The sequence below is a fragment of the Cygnus atratus genome, chromosome 5 (genome assembly GCF_013377495.2).
Source record: "Cygnus atratus isolate AKBS03 ecotype Queensland, Australia chromosome 5, CAtr_DNAZoo_HiC_assembly, whole genome shotgun sequence".
Classification (NCBI taxonomy): domain Eukaryota; kingdom Metazoa; phylum Chordata; class Aves; order Anseriformes; family Anatidae; genus Cygnus; species Cygnus atratus.
In genome coordinates, this window is record NC_066366.1 from 30,858,043 (window position 1) to 30,871,416 (window position 13,374).

Below are 13,374 nucleotides of genomic sequence, written 5' to 3' on the forward strand. Positions count from 1 at the left end.
GTTCAGCTAAAAGATGCAGCCACGCAAGATGCTTGCCTCACAGCAGAGGGGACTGCAGGCAGTCCTCTCACTGCTTCAGCTTGTTTGTTGCTGTTTTGGCATCACAGCCTTGTTTCTCTTGCAGGACTACATCAGAAACTGGATTATACAATTGCTGCTGTTGATGCTAAAACATGAGGAGGACTCTTCAAAATTCGTAGCAGTTGCAGTCTAAACTTGGCTGTTGTACAAACAGCACTACTGGTTAGCAGTCAGCTGTGCTATTAGATAGGGTTGGGTACAAACTTGCAACACATTCAGATAAAAACAGATGAAGCTCTGTATTGATTTTTAATTGGCTCATTGGCAACGAGTAAAACTACAAAATTCACAGTCAGTTTTTTATATTCTGTGCCTAAAGTTGACGCAGTCGCAATATATACACAGTAATTCTAAGTGACAGATTTCAGTAAGATAAATGTGCAGTGATTTCTCAAAATTACTCCCAAGATTTCTATACACCATGTTAATTCTTCAGCTTACTTTAAATCTGCTCTGTTCAACACATCTAATTCAAATTGGGCACCTCTATTGGCCTTCCACAGGTACAGTAACCTAATTGCTACTAAATTAATATTATGCCATTTTCATGTAAGTTTTCCTAATTGTTTGACTCTTCTTGATATAGAAGACTGACCACCTGATGTGTCACCTGCTTTGTCAGTGGAATGTACAAAGGAGTATTCGTAAGACTGCTTCATCCTTGATTTATATACATATGAATATCTTTGAAATCATAAGTACTTAACAGACTTTCTGGCAAAGATTCAAGGCCATGTTTTCTTGAATCTTTCTCATCTGGTAGCATGATACAATTTTGCTAAAATGTGCCCCAACATATGATTGTTCTCCTCATGCTCCTTTAATCTGCTGCTGACTGTATTTTAGGTCATTAAGTAAAAAATGAGTATGAAGCTACCATGTAAAGGTACAATCGTACGTTCTTAAGGCATAAGAAAAACTTTGGGAGTATCTCTGGCCTGATACACTAAGGAAAATCTAACAAATATACCTGAAATGGTCACCTGCAAATATTATTCCATCTGTACCGGTATTTGAGGAATGTGTGAGTTGCTTGGAGGCTTGAAGCAGTAAGGCTGTAATGAAATAAGGCAGTTTTCTTCACAACAGAAATATTAGAAATTCAATAGTTTGTTAGTATGTATGCCTGCAAGGTCCAAAAGCATGCCTATTTGCCTATATTTTTCCGCAGCCCCAGAAAGGTACAAACAGGGGAACGTGCAACTGAATTGTTTTGCAGCAATTTGGAAAACTTCCAGCAGCGCTTAGGCCAGCTCTGTCATGTATGGGTCAAGTCCCTAAATGCCCTCATCTTCTGTCAGAGAAGCAAATCTGGAATACACCGAACAGTTATAATACACTGTAGCAAGGTGGGGAGGAGAAATTTTAATTTTGGAACAAGGTATGTGTATAAATGTACTGATGTCTCCTATGCTTGTGTGAAAGAGTTCATAAAATTTTGCTTTTCTGTAACCCAAATGGGAGACATATGCCCCTAGTCTGCTGAAGTATGAAGAATCTGCTCCAATGTATTTTAAGGGAATACGAAAATTATTAAAACTGTTATCCATACAGTGCTGACGGACCCAGATCGGCCTCCCGCGGGAGGAAGGAGGCTCACCGCCTTGCCTCGCCTCCCCTCATGGCGCCCCCCGGCTCCCTCCCGCCCTCTACCGCCCGCGGGGCTCCCCCCGCACCCCTCGCCCCGGGGCTCGGCCGGGCTGGGCCCGCTGCCGCGGCGCTTGCGCAGGGAACGGGCGGCGCCTGCGCGGCGCAGCCGTGCCGCGGCGGGGGGCGGGCGGTGGAGCGGGCCCGGGGGCGGCGGAAGCTTCGGTCGGGCGGCGGCGGCGGCGGCGGCGGCCGCGTCTTTCGCTCTCAAAATGGCGGACGGAGGCGACGGAAGGCTGGGAGCGGCGGGCGGCCGGGTCCCTGCGCAGCCCCAGGAGCGGGCCTTGGTGAGGCTGCTGCCCGGCGCGGTTCCCCCTGCCCCCGCTCGGGGGCAGCCCGTGCCCTGCCCGCCCTGCCGCTCGCTCCAGCTGCCCCGGGGGCTTCCGGCCGCGGTGGAGAAGCGGAGCGGGCCGGGCAGGGCAGCGCCATTGTGCGCCGGCACCTGCGGGGGGACAGCCGCGTAACGGCGGCGGGGAGCGGGGCGGGAGGGCCGCGGCCTGCCCCGGCCCGGCCCCGGGGGAGAGGAGGGCTCGCCGCCGGCTCAGGCTGTTGCTGCCTCCCCGGCCCGGGTCGTGGTTTGGCCCAGGGGTGGTTATCCCAGAGCTAACTTTGAGGAAGCCTCAGGCTTTCCTGCATCCCGCAAACGTTTTGGGGTGTGCGTGTGTCTCCTGTCCTTATTCTGATATTGGTTCGTGGTTAAAGGTTATCTTACTGCAGAGCAACTGAATAAACGGTCGTTGTTGTGCGGTGTGAGTAAAGCGACAGAAAGGGAAGCGGAGAAGGGGTGTGGATGCGGACAGCTATCTGTTTCTATGCTGAATAAAATCATCCTCGCTTTTCTCCGCAAATTGCTTTAATCATGGATTTAGTGTTCACTGAGCACTTCTTAGCATTGATTTGTCTAGAGGTAGTAGGTAAAGGGCTATGTGGGCTTTCCTTTACAACCCTGCAAAGTAACTGTAACTGTTGCAAACACTCCTGCTAAAGTAGGTTAAAACCTGCTAGCTGTCAATTTGCTAACAGAAAGTTTGAATTTATATAGGGAATCTTACATTTTGTGTTACTTTCTCCTGTTGTAATAAGAGCAACAAATAACCTGTATATTTAGTACAGTGTTGAAACTTGGGATACTGAAAAGCTGAGCGCAGGGAAGCCTGTAGAATGATGGCATCCTTTAGGTCAAAAAGACCTCTGAGATCGTCTGGGCCAACCTTTAACCTAGCACTGCGCACCGTGAGTGAAAAGAGGAAGATGTAAATAGGAAGATACTCAGGGAACTGTTCATGTGGGCAGCAGTGCTAAGCCACCAACCGTTGCATGTCTTACTTTTCCTCAGAATTGTAAGGATCAAATCCAAGGGATGCAGTCTGTGCCTCCAGAGCCGTTTCTAAAGAGAATTGTATTTTGTGACTGTAACAGACCAACATGTGGATTTTTTTCTGCATTATAAACAGTTTGATTTTAAACTATTAATAATGTAATCTGTTTGAATTATAATGTCAAAAAATGAAACCTGAGTTGAGGAACTTGTTAGCTTGAGAGCCCCATATAGTCAGAGAGGTACTGGGGGCAATTGTCACAATTGGTGGCGAAGCAATAAGCAATCTGCAATATGTAATTGCATTATTTGGGAACATAGGAGGCTGAGTTAGCCCCAGCAACGAGTGAAACTGATAATACTGGTACCATGAAGAGTACAGGGAAAGATGTTGAAGAGCTCCTCAGCTGTTCAGAGTTGATACTGGTCCACTCAGTTGTCTTAGTTTTTATGTTGTTTCAGCTAATTGAGAGTCTCTGTGCCAGAACTATGATTTCAAGTTCCAAGGGAGTTTGTTGGCATTGCAGGTGACTGCCCAGGCTCCATTGTTTGCCACGTGTCCTAGTGAACTGCAGGAATTTTCAGAGTGAGTATGGGGTGGGGGTATTATCTTAAGGGGAAAGCAGAGCTAGGGATTTAGACTTAAATGGGGTCTGACAGCATTTATTAAGTCAGATTGCAGACATGGTTATAGTTGTGCCGGAGACAGCTGCAATCTGGAAGCAGTGTGTCCAGTTTACTGCTGTATTCAAGGTGGTACTAGTTAGATGGAACTAACATATCCTCTCTGACTCATGTTTTCACTGCATAGAGCTGGTCTAAATGTCCTTTTGCTGTGGTGCTAGGATCACAAGCAGACACAGCTGGCTGAATGGAGTGGCTAAAGCCTGACCAAACACATCAAATCTGTCCCAGTGTCAGTACAGTCAGAAAGACTTCTGCTCTTCTTTCTCATCTCCAGCTTTGAGGCAGGTGGTGCTTGTGGTGCTGGGTTACATGTGGCTGTGTGACACTTAGACTAGTAAACCTTCCTGGCACGCTGGGTGCTCAGTGCAGAATTACCCGAATGGTTCTGCAGGAGCCAGCCTGAGGCTGGCATGGATGGGGATGACTCAGGTAACCAGCGCTTCTGCACCCAGCCCAACTCTGTGGTTTAGCCTGTGCACTTAGCTCTGACTCTTCTGGTTGGGTGATGGTAGTCGGGAATACCTGAGCTGGTTTTTCACTGCACTGGCTGCAGTCTTAAAGGTCCCATCTGTGCCTTTTTCTTCTCTGTAGTGGCTGTATTGCTTCTTGAGCTGAGCTGTCCCTGAAAAACATACAGCTGCATTTGCTATACTGGCACTGACCTAGTTGTAAACCCTGTTACCCAAACTTCAGTTCCTTTAGTTTTCTGTTCCTAGCAGCATCCCCAGTTTGGTTGTCTGACTGATGGGCTGGACTTGGCTCGTCTAGTAGCTGGCTAGCAGGCATTGCCGGTGGCCAAATAAAAGCCTGCTCTGCAGGCTGGATCCAGCCCTGTGGTTGTTTGTCCATCTGTATTCCAAGCAAATTCCGGTTTGACTCCTACCTGCTTTGGTGGCTGCTCTCTGGAATATATCACCAGGGTTTAGGTATTAAAATACTTAAAAGATTTCCATTCATACTAAATCTTCAATTTTTGATGTATGAGTACCTTCTCGGTAATACTTGTGAAGAAAAGGGATTTTTTTTTTTTTCAGAAGTCTTTTGTCATCAGTCAATATTTATATATAAAATGTAGCTGTAAGTGGGATAGCGATGTAAAGGAAGAGCAAAGCTTTTTTATTAGGGTATCTCCTTCAAAGTCAGGAAAGTAACCTGATTTTTAATTTTAAATTCATGAAGCAAAGCATGATACAAGCACAGGCACTTGTGTGTTCTAAAGTATTTCAGATCTTTTTATATCGTTCAAAGCTATAATGTAGTTGAGAGAGTGCATGTGAGGAGCCTTGTGTTTGTAGATGTGTTGTACTCAAGTACTAATAGAGGGTGGATGTTCGTATGCAGGTTATTTCTTGAGACTAATAAAGTGTCTGTCAGGTGTCTTATGTTGGAGTTGCAGTGACTTCTTTCAGTTTTAAATCTGACAGAGTTAACAGGGTTAACACTCGATGACGTGTCCATGTAATTTTACATCAATTCATGTAAGGTAAATTAGTTTAAAACATCATCGCTAGGTAAACTGGCGTATCTCCAAATTGCACGTAGTCCAAACCACTGCTTTTAGAACAGTGCAGCGTATTAGCATGCCCACGAAGCAGAGGCTGTGAAGTTGCGACAGGTAACTGGAGCAGCGCCAAGGTCCTGCCCATGTCCTTATGTATTTAGTATTCTATTGAAGTGCTTCCTTTTTGTTGTGGCATTGAGCAACGCTGTGGTTTTTCCTTCCTTGTCTGCTTTCATGTTTGCTCGTATTTCTTGGTAATTTTTGTGCCTTTTGTTAGTGCAGAAGTGAACTGTGATTGTGAAGGTACGTCAGTTTTCCTCAAGTTACAGTTGCTGTATGCTGCTGCGAGAGGTATGTGTCTCGTGGAGAGCGGAGCTGCGAGTGGATGTTGCTGATAGCCTGCGACTGCCTAAGTGGCTTCTGGATCCCAAAGCACTGGAGAAGCTAGGGATAAACAGATTGTTTTGAAAGGTGCTGCGTTATTAGTGCTGAATATTGATGGATTCATCTGAATTCTATAGCACATTAACTCAGTGCAGAATAAAAGTACATATACATTGGATCTTAAAATTCATGATGCTTGGAAAAATCGAATGAATGTATATCACAAGTCTGAGTACACAGGAATTAATACAAAAACCTGGTATAAATAAATCCCCCACCCCAACATAACTATACCAAATGGAATTGCTACTTTATAAATATCCACTGTGGCTATAGTTTTTGAAATTAAGTCTGGTGCTAAGAAATTTGGTAGATATTATGTTCCCCAGAGAATAGGAGACCACAGCATGGATGCTAAGAATCAAACAAGGAAAGGAACAAAGCCTTGTCTTTGTTTCTCTAGAAACAAAGGGATCTCGAGTCTGTTAGATGAAGAGTCAGAACTTAAAGAAAAGGTTCTATTTTAAAGCCTCTTCCAGAATACTACAAATAACTCTGCAAATATGATTTTGCTATTTTTCTAGGGAGAATAATTATTTTTTTCAAAGTATTTGTTGTACATATTGTTTTGCTTTAATATCTAGTATAGAATTCCTGTTTCTTGTCATGTTACTATGTTAATTATCCACTGCTATCAGCCTAAGTCAGGTCTGACGCAAAAATTGGGGATGTGAAAGGTGTTCAGATTCCACGTCTCAAAGACTTGGGAATTATTTCTAGTTTCTTGCTACTTTGTTTTGCCTGTGGAGCCTACTTGGTAGTAGCCTGCTAATTTTGCAGCCTGTTTAAGCTAGCATGTCCAGTTGGCAGGCAGTTTGATAGATAACTACAGGCCATGATTTCACTTGAAATAGCTGCTTGGGTGCCTGTCTGCATCCAAGTGTTTATCGCAGGGAACTGAAGCTGCGCTCATGCGAGTTTGGAAATGAGCGTGATTTAAAAGTGCCACGTGAGAGTCGGGGAGGTTGAACAGACCAAATCTGCAAGGTGACACCCTGAAGGTGACATTGGTTTTAGCTGTCCAGCAGCTGAAACAGTAACCGATCGTGCTGCTGGTTGATTCTGTTTCTCTGGCGGTTCTGCGAATCCGGTAGGTGTTGGATACTACAGGAATCGAGGTAGGTTCTGCTGTAGACCAGGCTTTAGTACTCTGCACTGTTATTAAGAGTCTCGTTCCCAGTGGGTGAACACCTGCATCATTAAAGCATCTTTTAACATTAATTGGCACCCTGCTTTGGCTCAGGGGCCAAAGTTTAAATGAATGTAGAGATCAAACACTTCTATTATGTCTTCAGGTCAGAGTGGATGTTTTATTAGGACAATGTTAAATAATTCTGAATGTTACCCGTGTTGTGCCAATAGAAAGTAACTTTTGAAACCAGACTTGCTGCGTTCAGTGTAATTACTGATATCCAGAGCAGGCCAGGGTTTGGTATGTGGCTGGTTCCCAGCTGTGTTATGTAAAGGAGGCATGTTACTGACTTGTCAGAAAGCAGATGTTTTGTAACTGAGTTCGAAGCAGTCATTTTTTTTTTTGTAGCTTAGATTCTCCGCTAACCCATTGGCTATACTTTGTGAGAGTAGATGAAACACATTGTGAACAACTACATGGTGCTACTATGACAACACTGGTCATCTTCCAGTTTCATTCCCTGAGCAGTGTTGAGTGCCTGTCCGTCCCCCTCCACATTTTTTTAAGAGAAATTTTTCTATTTGGATAGTACGCTGGACAGAACTACAGTTGTGTATGTACAGGCTACTGGAGAAAACAGTATGTTGGCTTGTTTCCAGCAATTGAATATAAGGATTAGGTGCAAATTATTGCAAGATGACATTTGTATAATCTGTTTGGTACTTCAACAGTTTTGTATTGGACACATGGTATGGTGACATGAGATGATTTTGATGTTTTTGTGCTTCATGATGTGTTCAGGGTTGTTTATTGTAATTGTCTTGTTTATCATTACTCATCCCCTATCTTTACGGATCTGCAAAACTGAAATCAGGAAGAACAATCTTTTATTTTTTTCCTGAGATAATAGAACTTTTGCACCTAACAGCTTTTAATTTGACTTGAGGCAGGGAAGAACAAATCTGCTAATTGGTTTCTTGTACTTATTTGAAGCCTCTTTTTTGGAGAATAAGTATCTTTGAAGTTGAAATTGGTTGCCTTGTCTCCTTGTTATTTTTACTAAAAAAGTGCTTAGGTGTTCCACACTGCAGTTGGATCTTATTTTCAGTGTGTTAGAAAACTGATAATTTTAAACTAAAATAAAGAGGAGGAAAAGTTGATCTAAAAATTTAAAACCAGAACCTTACAGGAAAATGTTAGTTAAGAATCTCTTAAAGTTTGCTTTCAAAGGCAATTTTCAGTGGTCTGCACGCTGAAAGAACTTCTGCCTGTTTATCCTTTTGAAGTGTCTTTCATGATTGCTTAATTAGACAGACACTGTCAGATTCGAAGTTTTCTGGGATCTGTTGTTTTGCTAATCTGTTTAGTACCAACTGTTCTATGCATTGAAGTAAAACAGCCTCTTACATTTGGTATTTCTGTTGAATGGCACCTGCTCAAAATTAGCATGTTCCCAACATTTTATACATTTACTTCTGAAATTCTGCTTGAGCCTGCTGTTTTGACAGGCAGCTGGTATTGCCATCTCTTGCTTCACAGACTTATGCTGTGCACAAACTAGGCTTTTTTTTTTTGTCTGCTTCTTTAAGCTGGAATATTGGACCAGGTATGGTTTTTAGTTTGTGCTACTGGCAATGTTTGTTCCTTCAAAATTTGCTATTCAATATTTTTAAGTACTAATATTCCTTTTTTTCACTGATGACATTAATGCATATTTCTAAAAATGTAGTCTTGAAATGTATGCAGTGAAAGACCAGCGTGTCAATCAGCGCAGTTAAAGTAGAGCTGGCTTTTATGGTATTGCCAAATGCAAATGATTAGTTTGAAAAAGACTTGAGAATTCAGAGAGAACTGTGCTCAGAATGGAAAACAAACTGTCATGGAGGTGATGGCTACTGAATTAACTAGGTAGTAAGCCTGTTGCAATGACAGAGACATTCTCTCATAGTGGTGTGAAATCTCATTTGACACTTGATCTATAGGTGAAAAGTGACTTGAAAGAGTTTACCTTTTTTTTCCCCTTTTCACTGCATACTTGGTTAGCTCTCATTCCTGTCATTTGTGGTGTTCACAAACTAATGCATTTGAAATGACAGATATTCTGCTCTTTTTATAGGAGTATTTGTAGGCAAATAGAATTCTTCATCCTCTGACCTTTTCTAACGTGATCCTTCTGTTTGGAAAAAGCTCGCAAACTGCCATTTCAGATGTAGGACAAAACTGCATGTTTGGCTGGAATTGACGTTGGTCAATTCTTTGTGCTTATGCATGTGAAAGGCATATTAGTAGTTTGTCCTCATGGAGGAGGACATGTTTTGATACAGGATAAGGGATGATCTGCTGAAGATTTTTTTTTTTATTGTATTGTAAGGTATCACTTCTGTAATCACAATCTTCTAGAAGGTCGTTTAAGACTACAGATTACTGCTTTTGTTACACAGAGTAGTTCAGTTACTTGGACGTGGACAAAATGGATGTTATCTCTGCTCTTTTGACAAAACTATTCACATTCAAGAAACGTGTTCTTTCAGCTCCTGGTTCCCATCGCTTCCCTGTTTCTCACAGTTTGAGAATTGTCATCCTAAGAAAGGTGGCTGCGACAGGAGCAAGTGAGTAGAGGAGAAGAAGAGACAGGGTTGGGGAAGGTTAGAGATGCAAAGTGGAAGGGAAGAGAGAGGAGGCAAGGAGTGTCTTTGACACATACTTCACTGGTGTCAGGTCCCTGAGTGTGGCATCCGCCCGCTGTTAGCAGCACCTGATGGGCACCATGCAGGTTTGCTGTCTCCCCAGGGATGCTGGTATTGTGTTCCTGCCATGGTTTCTTCCCTAGCTCCTTCTGGTGGTTGGCTTTGGTGGTTTATTTCTGGGTCATATCAGTGCCCCCATGGTTCCATGTTATGGCCTGTCTGTTTTTTCAAGTAGGTTTTCCTAAAAATGAGCAAATGAGAGCACGCGACCTCTCAGGACCCCCCACGCCAGTGCTGGGTGGAGAGCTGCAGGGAGCGCCTGCTTTCTGCCTGCAGATGGCTTGCACGTTTCTTGAGCTTTTAGAGACTTCCAGCCCCCCTCACTCCATATGATGGGAGGAAATTAATTTAAGATGATACAGTATTTTATTTCCTCTTCAACAGCCAATATATGGTCAGTTAAGAAATCATAAAGAATTTACTTCTCCTAGGAGACACAGAAGGAATGGGATAGATTGAAATTTAGTGTGGTGCAGCTTTCAGAAATAAGAAAGAATATTCTTATTTCTCTTTCTGAACATGACGACTATTTATTGGATGATGTACAGGTTGAGTATAAATTAATGTCTTTACCAGAAGGCAACCAGCCCACTTGAGAGAGTTCTCTTCCCTTCTTTCCTCTCGTTCCCTACTTCCTGTCTTCCATTCTCCAAAGAACATTTAAATAGAACTAAAAGCTTTGCGTAGGAATACTTTAAATGTTTTTGGGTTGGGCTGTGAGAACCCACTCTACACTTCTGGCAGATTTTCAGGAAAGCTTAGCCCCATGTTTCTTGGAGCTATTATGTGTTCTGTTCCAGCAACACAGAAGCTAAACTTACAGCATCTCTTGGGAACATCGCTTATTAAGACACAAGAGCAGCAGGCTGGGAGTCTCTTGTGCTTTGGAAAAACAGTGTGCTGAGAGGTCACCATCCCCAGCTCCACTTGGAAGCAGATGCAGTAACCAGGTCATCTCATTGTCTGTGGCTTCTCTCTTCCATCCGTGTCTGCATCTGTTGCAGTTTAATTTATTTTTTCAGTGTTAAAGAACTGTTCTAATGCAGGTAGCAGACCTGAGAGCTGTAGGTCTATACATCTGGTATTTAATCCTTATCTCTGTCGATGCTGGGGGCAATCCATTGATTCGATTGATGTAGGTTTTATGTTAAGTCAGAAATCAGATTTTTATTTTTTGCCTTTTGCATATAATGTCATGCATTTTTGTCCTTTAAAAAAAGTTGAACGGTCAGCTTCTTTGAGGTTTCCCTCCAGTCCAAACTCTTCAATGGTTGCTTTGCTCGTTTTCTACTTGCTGGCCTAGAGGAAGCTCCCCTTAGAGCTATTTGTGAAGTTGCATATATATGTTTTTTTCTTCCAAAAAAAGTCTTTGGGGATAAGTCAAGGTTGTATATGAAAAGAGTTTGTCCTTAGAAGGCCGGATGGGTGAATTTATCTGATTTGAAGGGGGACGGGGGGAAGCACTGTTTCTAAACAATGGGAATAATGTGAAAGAATATTCAGACTTGAAGGATGAATAGATCAGTTGGAGAGAGCTGTTTGGAGAGCTAGAGTAGTTGCATGTGAAATTAGGGTCTTAGATTTTGGCCTGAGGTTTTTAACTTTCCTAATATAAGTACGTTTATTCTCTTAAAATACAATTTCATTTCTTCAGCCTGGTTTCCCAAGGATATTCAGTTTCTAAAATCAATTGTTTCTTTCTCCTTCAGTAGCTTTATAACCCTGATGAGCAGTTCCAACAAAATTTTACTGAAGTGTAACAATTTCAAAGACAATTGGGTATGTTTTGTGGCTATCAGCAGGCTAAGGAACAAATCCCAGATTTATTTCCCAGCTAAGACAGGGAGGCCTCTGCTGCTGCTCTTCCCTTTTGCTGGCAGCTGAACAAACATCAAGATTTGTGTATTGGCTAGGCTGCAGACATCCATGTAGCTGAAAATTAATTAAGTACGCTGGTAGCTCCACAGTAGCATAGCACTTGCCAACTTCTGCCTCATGGTATCCTTAACAGAAGACTTCAAGAAAACAGAGGTTACTGTGGTGGCTAATGAAAGGTGAGCAACAGGCAAATTTTTGGGAAACCATGCTTTCTTGAGTTTTATTGCTCACAGAACTGACGTATGATATGGAAAAGAATTCTGGATTCACAGTAGAACTGCTTAATCCCATTTTCTCTATGTATTTCTTTATGCTTATCCATGGGTGTACTTTTCTTGCAGTGGTGTGACGAAAGATTCGACTTCCAAGCTACGTTTTTACAGTGCTTGGCAAAACATGTGCCAAATATTTACTCAGCTGAGATGGACCCCCTGCTGGAGAAACAAGAAGAAATGGTTCAGGCAGCAATACTCTACCCCCTGGAACGTTACTTGTTTGGGGAAGACCCAGGTACATTTCTAGAGAAACTACAACAGAGTGAAACCTCACAGCTCTGTGGGAAGGTGTTCAAAGGAGGGGAGACAACATATTCTTGCAGGTAGGAATTGAAGGTGTGTTATTATGAATGTTTTCTTGTGGGATAATGCAGTAAGTGGATTTAATAAATTTAGTTGCTTTGCTAACTAATTGTTGCTTGTGTCATGGTAGGTCTTTACTTTTCTGAAGCAAATACCGCCATCAGTTTTCAAAACAGTGAAAAAAGTGAGCAAAATTGTGTATAAAAAGCAGGTTATGGCAGAGAAATGAGAAAGGAAATGGAAAGGATACTAAAGGTACTGAAAGCCATTGATTAAAAAGATTGGATGATAGGGTCTGATAGGGGTCTGTACCTGGGTCTGAGGGATAACAGGCATGAAAATCTGTGCACTATGCAATACTCAACCTTTCAGAGCCTGCATCGGAATCCAGCATTTTTGAGCATCCTCAGTCCTCTGCTCAAGCAATACCTGTGTAAACAATGGTCCTTTCTCTCCTTGTTTCTCACTCTGGATTATGTTAAAAATGGCAACTTATTGATTTGGTATTATTTTATTCATTCACATGTCAGATCTTTGTGGTGGATTTAAAGTTTGCAACTGTTCTGGCTGTTCATTAGTCTTACTATGATGCAATTGTCATAGTTTGTAGTTTTCATTTATTTTAAGCCTAGAAAATTGTAGCAGAAATGCCAGAAGAGTATCAATAAGGATAAAGAATATTATTATGAATAAAAAATAAATAAATAAATAAAATCCAGCCGTTAGAATTTAGGAAATGTCAAAAAGAAGGCTCTCTGTAAAAATAATTTGTGAATTATACTATTGGTTTTTAATCAGTTATGTACTATTATGCTTTTTCTATAAATAAGTTAGGCTTGTACATGAAAGGAAAATGGTCTTTGAGTAAGTTCTTATATTTGCTAGAATGTGTACACTTAACTGGACAGTGGGTTGTTGGACAGAACAAGAAGGACGTTAAAGTATTAGAATGAGTCCAGAGGAGGACCACAAAGATGATCAAAGGGCTGGTGCACCTCTCCTACGAAGACAGGCTGAGGGAGTTGGGTTTGTTCAGACTGGAGAAGAGAAGGCTCTGGGGAGATCTTATAGCGACCTTTCAGGAAAGCTGGGGAGGGACTCTTTGTCAAGGGGTGTTGTGATAGGACAAGGGGGAATGGTTTTACACTAAAAGAGGGTAGATTTAGATTAGATTTAAGGAGGGATACTGTGAGGATGGTGAAGCACTGGAACACGTTGCCCAGAGAAGCTGTGGATGCCCTGTTCCTGGAAGTGTTTAAGGCCAGGCTGGATGGGGCTTTGGGCAACCTGGTCTGGTGGGAGGTGTCCCTGCCTGTGACAGAGGGGTGGGAATGAGGTGACCTTTAAGGTCCCTTCCAACC

The 13,374-nt window shown here is 42.5% G+C and overlaps 1 protein-coding gene across 1 annotated transcript in view; it reads left to right on the forward strand.

The window, feature by feature from the left end:
• Positions 1-1,860: 1,860 nt before the first annotated feature.
• Positions 1,861-13,374, forward strand: part of UBR1 (ubiquitin protein ligase E3 component n-recognin 1) — a 63,447-nt gene continuing 51,933 nt past the window's right edge. The window contains exons 1-2 of the mRNA XM_035539635.2: positions 1,861-2,015; positions 11,777-12,033. Coding sequence (XP_035395528.1) covers positions 1,941-2,015; positions 11,777-12,033 — 332 coding nt within the window. The 5' untranslated portion in view covers positions 1,861-1,940. The remainder of the gene's footprint in view (positions 2,016-11,776; positions 12,034-13,374) is intronic.